This window comes from Cyanistes caeruleus, chromosome Z (assembly GCF_971803275.1).
Source record: "Cyanistes caeruleus chromosome Z, bCyaCae1.hap1.1, whole genome shotgun sequence".
Lineage (NCBI taxonomy): Eukaryota > Metazoa > Chordata > Aves > Passeriformes > Paridae > Cyanistes > Cyanistes caeruleus.
The window spans coordinates 36,413,001-36,421,246 of NC_141732.1; the positions used below are offsets into that span (position 1 = coordinate 36,413,001).

General features: G+C 44.4%; 1 protein-coding gene across 1 annotated transcript; it reads right to left on the minus strand.

Annotated features, from left to right (window-relative positions):
- Positions 1 to 614: 614 nt before the first annotated feature.
- On the minus strand, positions 615 to 7,901 carry THAP1 (THAP domain containing 1). Its single transcript, XM_086869925.1, has 3 exons — positions 7,170 to 7,901; positions 6,606 to 6,801; positions 615 to 2,633 (listed from the first exon to the last, which is right to left on the minus strand). Exons 1-3 carry the CDS (start codon positions 7,238 to 7,240, stop codon positions 2,166 to 2,168), a joined length of 735 nt encoding a protein of 244 aa, XP_086726051.1. The 5' UTR covers positions 7,241 to 7,901; the 3' UTR covers positions 615 to 2,165.
- Between the last annotated feature and the right edge of the window lie 345 nt (positions 7,902 to 8,246).

Below are 8,246 nucleotides of genomic sequence, written 5' to 3' on the forward strand. Positions count from 1 at the left end.
CAGAGTTGGAAGCTACCCATGTATTTTCATAAGAAGCTAACATAATGCTCTTTGCACCCATAGGAAAGGATTTATTTCTCTTCATGCCCCACTTTTGCCCCTGTCTTTAACTTGTACCAGGTGCGGTACTGTTGGCCCTCTTCTGCCTCTCCACTACAAGCTAAACCTGCTGCTTTAGTTAGTTAGCTGAAGTGCGCCATAGAAGGGTCTATCTAACAACCACCAGAACTGGAGAACCTAACAAGGATGGTAGCAGGAGTATACAACCAAGTGCTGGGGTGCAGGGAGTGTGGTGTTGCAGCAATCCACTGTGCCTCAGGAAGTCACACTTGAAATTCCGGCAGAGTAAGAAGAGAGGGTATTCTGCAGAGAAAACAGGCACAATCTGCTATCTGGCACACATGCCAACAGCATAGCAACAGTTTTTTATACGTCTTTTCCTTGACACTTTTGAATTTTACCAATTTTAAACACAAAGTGTAACTGCAACAAGGCTTGGGAACCCAGCATCTAAACAAGGAAACTAGTAGAAAATAAAAATGCAAAATGTCAAGATAATTTTGGCAAAACCCTGGGGAAAGAGAAGATAGAGTAATTAAAAATATAACACATCATTTGTTTTTCAGATTTTTAATTGGGTATAATAAATGTACACAAAAGGAAGCATTGGCATTTTTGTTCATTTTAAGTGTATGAAATGGTAGGGAAAATAGACACATGGCATGAGTGAGGTCAGAAGTATCAAGACTGGTTTGAAATATTTCAAAATGTCATGCTAACAGGATATTAAGGGAAGCTTTTAAAGCCATTATGAACAAGGCTTGTTTAACAACAGAGCTAGAACCCACATTGTGCACAAGGTTGACAGACTGAGAAAACCAATTTTCCTCATGTCTCGTATATCCAGGAATTTCAGCTGTGAAGCCTACATTAGAGTTAGCCATTTTCTCTCATTTTGAATGAGATCATTGACTAAATAAATTATTAGAAAGTAAGTGCAAACTGCTGCACTATTTTGTCATGCTAAATCTATTACTAGAAAGAGTCTTAATAAGGCTGACGAAAAGGCAGCAGCATTTGAGATATTATAAACCAGTCTAGCACCAAGCAACTCCAAAGTCTAGTTCCCTATTTGCCCTTTGGTGGGTACCCTTTGGGAAGTGAAAAAAAGGAAAGAAATAAAAACACTGTGTGCTGCAAAGACATGAACATCTGACTCCCTGGATAAAGAACAAACTTACTTCATTTCCTGAAGCTACAGATGGTTGACATGAGAGTTAATTTCAAAACCAAGAACAATACCAGTTACAGTGCTTACAGGAAGATGACCTACAACTTACTGGAACTGTATATTACCACTGTCCCTTTGCAAGCAGTCACTGTAAACAGTACATTATCTTATTGATCCTGCCAACAGTGCAGTAACATACATGTTCAGTTCAGCTCTGCACTTCAGGACTATTTTTAAGTGCCCTCAAAACAAAAGCTGTTTCTACAGCTCTCGTTAGCTATGCTAATGAATTCTCCTCATCACCCTCAAAACACACATGTGGTGAACAGTTACTCCAAAAGACGAGGTTCATTTACATACCTCACCCAAAGGGATCCAGGAATCAAGACTTTTTGCAGTGCTTCAAATGCATAGCAAACTGAAGTTGGAAGTTTTCCCAGACTGAAATGTGCATCTTAACTATCCTTCTGCAGTGCTTGCAGATGTTAGCTGACCTAATTCTGTTCTTTCTAAAATCAGTGAAAACTACTTACTGGGGATTACCAAAGCCAACATTAAGTCTTGATAAAGCACTAGGTGTACAACCACCTAAACTTCACTCTCAGCCAGATTCAGTTCCCAGCCCCTGTAAGCATAAGACAAACATTGTAAAAAAAGTAAATTTCACGTGTCTTCAATCTTGCATCTTTTCCTTCTGGAAGCAATTCAGATTTTTTAAATTAATTGCATATTCTAATTCTGAGATGCTTGCATCTTCAATATATTAAAAGTGTATCAAACAGAAATGACAATGAAGAAAAATATGATCTTATTTGTATTACTGCTTAATTATGGTTTTAGAACTCTGCAAAGTCTTACATACAGAATTAGAAAGAATTTAGTTTTGAAACTAAATTTCTTGGCCTACCAAAGTGAAAACTGATGTTCATGACTGCTAGGCAGGTACTTCTACAACTTCAAAATAGTCATTAGGCAGAATCACATAGCCTTTTCCTGCCAATATGTCTTTTTCTTTCTGAAACTGAACAATTTCTCTCAGTTTCTCAATTTGTCTTTCCTGACGCCGGCACCGCTGTTGCGCTGTCTTGAGCTTCTTCCGCAGTTTTTCAACTTGTTCCTCCAGCTGTTGAATTCTTTTTCGCTGATGGACTGTATCCTCTACAGTGTAGTTATGATCGCAAAACACAGCAAGATTGCTGGGGGTTTGCAGAGGGGGCATCAATAATCCAATACTTGGATCTACAAATCTGGCATCTATTTGAGACAAATGAAAAGAAGGAGTTGATGGAGACTGTGGTAGTACGGGAGCTGCTGGTGGTGGTGGTGGTGGTGGAGGCGGTGGAGGTGGTGGCAGTGGAGGAGGTGGCAGTGGATCTTCTGGCTGCTCTGCAAATTCTTCAGACTAGAAAGAACAAGAAAAAAATGTACATTTTCATGCTTAACATTGTTTACAACACAATTACAGCTCCAGAATAACTTAAACAACCATGATTTAAATTAAAAAATAGATTTCAAAGACATGGTTTTCAAAACTGGCAAACACTTCTGGGCCTGCTTTGTCTGGCTTTTCAACTGGACACATTTTTAAGCAGCTTCATTTTAAAAACTCTTTGAAACTCAAGGCCTTGATGTCTAAAAAGGTTTTTTGAAGATTAGATTTTTGAAATCTATATAATTACCTAAGAAGCAAGAACACAGACTGCAGTTGCATAAAATGGACTTCAGATGACCTAGTAACTCATTGCTGCCATTCCATTCCCCTTTGTACCGCCTATTTTCTGCTGCATCATACCACTATGTAGTTGAACCTATCAGCTAACTTAATCAAAACCACACCAGAAGTGGACAATCTTCTGCTGAGGTAGAATAAGGGTGAACTACTGAGCGGGCTGATAGGCTGGCAGAGCAGAGAAGTAGACACAGTAAGACCAACCTTCTCAATTGGGAGGGACTCTGTTATTGGTTTTGGGCTGCAGAATAATTGGTTAAAAGAGACATCATGAACCAAAATAAACAGCTCTTCAACAGCAAAGCAACCTTCTCATCCTTGGTATTTACTCTTTGCTCAAACATAATTGCTAAAATGACAGAAAGTTATTTGAACTCCTGCTATCACTGCACAATTTTTCTGTCCATTATTAAATGTCCAAGCAATGCAACAAAAGGTATCACATACGTGGAAAAAGTGGGAATCACAGACTTATAGAATGGTTTAGGTTGGAAGGTACTTTAAAGATCATCCAGTCTCTGCCATGGGCAGAGACACCTTTCACTAGACCAGGTTGCTCAGAGCCCCATCCAACTCTTCAACACTTCCAGGGATGGAGCATTCACAGCATCTCTGGGCAACCTGTTCCAGTGCCTCACCACCCTGACAGTGGAGAATTTTTACTTAATATCTAAACTAAATCTGCCCTCCTGCAGTTTAAAGCCATACCCCCTTGGCCTGTCACTACCTGCCACTATTAAAAAGTCCCTTTCCAGCCTTCTTGGGCTTCCTTTAGATAGTGTAACATTGCTGTGAGGTCTCCACAGCACTTTCTCTTCTCCAGGCTGCAGATCTCCAACTTTTTCAGCCTATGTCTCTAAGACGGCTGCTCCATCCCTCTGGTAATCTTCCTGGCCTTCTGGACTCACTCCAACAGTTCCATGTCCTTTCTATGCTGGGACCCCAGAGCTGGATGCAGGGTTCCAGGTGGGGTCTCACCAGAGCAGAGGGCCAGAATCCCCTCCCTCCCCTGCTGCCCACACTGCTTTGGATGCAGCCCAGGACACGTTTGGCTTTGGACTGTGAGCTCACACTGCCGGGTCATGTTAAGAAAAAGGACTGCATAGCTGGCAGATGGAATGGACAAGGGAGAAGCACAGATCTTCCTTTTGGCAGCAGCAAAATATCATTTGGCTCAACTCCACCACAGAGATTTTTTTTCAGATAAAACTGCAAGTTTTATCATATTGCTCTTGCTAGGTCTGCTTGTATAGGTCAGGACAATACAGATCCCAAACCATTTGAGTATAGGCCAAAGCAGATAATCAAATTCTTCCCCAAAGAAGTCCAGTATAATTCAGAAATGCTTCTGTGCACATGTTGATTGAAAAAGCACTGTTGAAACCAAAGTGCTTGCATATTGCCTATTAAAAAGAAAGCTTAAAACATTCTCAGTAGAAGAGGCACTGAACAATTTTTCTACCTACCCACCTTCCCATACTGTTAGTATAAAGAAAAATGTAAGGTAAGGATCAGAAAAACATTGATTTTAAGAACAGCCAATAGTCCTCACCATCAAAGTATCAAGCTCATCAGGTCTGAAGGTTGTATCATTAACTTCCTTGACTTAACATACAAGCAAGACACATGTTTGGGTGTCTACCTGTCCCTCATACAAACTGTGACCCTTGGCAAACAGTAACTGAAAAGGCACTTTGCTGATTGGTATTGAAGGAAAGTGCTGATTGGCATTAAAGGGAAGTTTAATATGCAGTCAAATATAACTGATGACACAAAAGTACAAAATCAGCCAACTACTAGTCTTATTTCTCAGTTATACAAAACTGCTGCTGTTAGCCTACCTAATTTACATACAAATATTCCAAAGAACTTGACACTATCCCTGCACCTGCACCATCCGTAACTCAGCTGTCACTATCAAATTTTTCTACCAAAAACCCTACAAAGCAAAGGTAGAGCCTGCAAAAAGAAACTCATTCTTGCTAGAAACAAAAGCAAAAATCAGATCACTGCTGGACTGCTGAATTCACAGACACTTCTATTTGAAGCTGTAAAGTATATGCTACCTCTATATACAAATTATTATTGTCACAACATATCACAGAGAACAGATCTTTGGTATCTATGTGACAACATCAGTGGCTTCTAATTACTTCTTCGAGCCAACAAATACTTCTCCTAAGACATAAGTAAAGAAAAAGAAAATATCCCAAATTACATAGTGCGAAAGATAAAAAAACCTGTATTTCAAAGTCAGTGTGGATTCAAATCCAAAACAACCACTATTACTCTTTGTTATTACATTGCTACTTGAAGATATGTGGCAGTTTATTCAAAAGTGCCATGAATCAAATAAGAATAGAACTAAATCCTTCAGAATTAAAAGGCACTCACTCTTCTGTGTTTTTGTAGATCCAGGTATGACAGCAAAATTGGGAACGTGGTTCACTACTAATCCTGCTGCACCAGCACTACTTTTGCAGACTACCCTATACACCCATTCAGCCTTCAGACTGTAAAAAAATTTGCAAGTATTTTACACACAATAAAGAAAATGTGTATTGCACAGATAAGCAAGGAAGTGTAATCAAACAAAAAACACAGCCGTATTTCCCTGCAAATAATCTGTCTCCCTGTTTACATTGTTTCTATTCTCTTATCTGTTATTAACCACTTTTCATTTTTCAAATGTGTTGCCTTTTTATTTCTGCAGCACTCCAATACTGTAGATAAAAACAGAACAAGAAAAATCTGAGTTTTCTTCTGTGCACTTCATGCCATTTAAGACTTTTGTTCCCCAGACCTACTCTATCTACTCTACCTATTCACTGTCTCCTTTGCCACTTTCTTTATGGCTAAACGATAAGAGATCAAATATTTCATATCCTTTAAAGGAGTTAAAAATCAATCTTTTCCATTCTTGTCTTTAAGTTATTACATCAAGAAGAACTCGTAAGTGACTTGCATCTCACAGTAAATTGCTCTAGTGGCACAATGAAGGGAAGAATACCCCACACAGAAAATTCAGCCATCAGAAGTCAGAGACCAGTCTGGTTTTGAACACAAATGCAAGACAGAGGTACTCAGGACAGACAGATAGGAGGTGCAGGTAAGGTTCTGCCACACATTTTAACTTTGCAAAACCAGGGAGCAGAGCCCTCTTAAAGAAGCCAGTTAAGTTTCACAGTCAGCATCCACCATGCTAGCAGTAGCCATCAGCCATGGGAAGAGAGTAAGTGGCATTTACAAGCATTAATGAAAGCTCTCTCAGTCTCTGAATATTCAGGAAATGCTGCAGAACATCTTATCTACAGGGGAATACCTTCTTACTTTGTTGCCATTCCATTTAATTCAGCACATGGGTGCTGAATTAAGTGGACACATGAACAGGTCAGAGCCAGTGTCTGCCTGTACAACACTCTGCACTCCAAAGCCTCCGAGAGCCTCACCGAAAACAAGCACAGCTGCTGATGGTGTTTCAGTCACCACAGCCCTCCTGGAGACCCCAGGTAGACAGGCTCAGCATCCTGCCACCCTTCATCCTTCCCAGCCTGCATCCTCTCCCATCTCGCTGCCCTGCCACACTGCACCAGTGACGTGCATGACACGTTCCGGCACCTGCAGCCACGTGTGTTTTGGGTTTACCTTTTCACCAGGTTCAGTGTAACAAAATATTGTGGGCACAGCATTCTCTTTTAGGAGCTTGTTATTGCATTCCCTCTTAAAGCAATCGGGGGTAAAGTGTTCTGAGCAAATGCTGCTGTATTTGGTCGGCTTGAAGTTTTTCCTCTTAACAGCAGCTTCCCACTTCTTGCAAAGATCGGGTCTTGTAAGAGGAAACCTGCAAGCAAGAGGCACTTTCAGATTTTCTGGAAAGCTTTATAAGGCGGGGTTTGGCCGGAGCCAAAACCCTTCTGCCCCGTAGCGGGGGGTGGGTCTCAGCCCGCTTTTGCTCTGGAACAGGCGGCTCAGAGGGTCCCGTCCCTCGGCTTTCCCCTAGGAGACGCCGGGAGGGGCGGACGAGGCTCCCCTCCCTCAGCAACCGCTAACAGACACGTCCTTCTGTCTGTCTGTCCGTCTGTCACCCGTAGGTCGGTACCCGCCTGCCCGCGCGCGCTCCCTCCCGGCTCCCCGCCGACCTCGCGCGCGCGGCCCCGCGCTGGCCCCGCCCCCGGCGCGAACCCCGCCCCGGTGCCCGCGCGCGCTCACTTGTGGAAGGAGATGGGCTTCTCTTTGTCGTATCGGTTCCGGCAGCGGTAGGCGGAACAGGACTGCACCATCCCGCCCAACTCCGCGCCCGCCGCGGCGCGGCCTCCCTGGGGACGGACGGGCCGGCGGGGTGCTGCGAACTCACCGCCGCGGGCCCATGCTTCCCCCGCCTCCCGCGGCCCCCCCCCGCGTCCCTGGCCCTCCGGAGAGGGACGGGAACGGGACGCGCGGCCTCTCCCAACTCCAAGATGGCGGCGCCAGCTTCAACGGAACCTCTCGCGGTAGCAGCGCGCACCGCGCTCCGCCCATTGGGCGCGGCGGGGCGGGGGCGGAGCCTTGTTCGGCGGGCCCGCCAATCCGGCCGCCTCTTTTCTCCCGCTCCGCCCCCACTTCGCCGCCGTGCTCCGCCCACATCCGCACCCACAGCTGGGCAGCGCCGCCCTCACCCCCCGCACCCACAGCTGGGCAGCGCCTCCCGCCCCGCCGGGCACGGCTCCGGCACCGGGAGCTGCGCTGCGGCTGTTCCTGCACCCAGGGGAACCCGTCAGAGGCTGCTCTGGCCGCGCCATGCCCGAAGTCCTGGGTGGGGATGGTTGCCCCAGCCGGCAGGCAGGGCTGCGCTCGGGCGGACGGGTGTGCTCAACGCGACTGTCACAGGGACAGGAAGAACCTGGCGCTGGTGGCTCTGGCTCTCCTCGGGGACCAAAAAGAGAAAAAAAAAAAAAAAAAAAAAAAAAAAAGAAGGAGGGGCGGGGGAAACGCGAAAGAAAACGACGCAAAGACCACATTGCCATAACAGTTGCGTTAAGGACGTGTGAAATAACTCCGTGTCACTTACCTAAACGTGGTTTGCAGGTGCGTCAGAAAACAGCAGATAGATCTCTCAACAAATCGATCTGTTGTTACAACTAAGTTTATTTCAAGCAGTTTCGACATGTTCCCATTCTGTGGGCTCATTTTCGAACGCTGAATTTGCAAGTAAAACCATCCTACATAAGTGTCAGTTTTTGTATAGGAATGACAAAGGAACTTACCTTTAGAGTCACCCCAGTCAAGTGTAACATTATATCTAGAAAT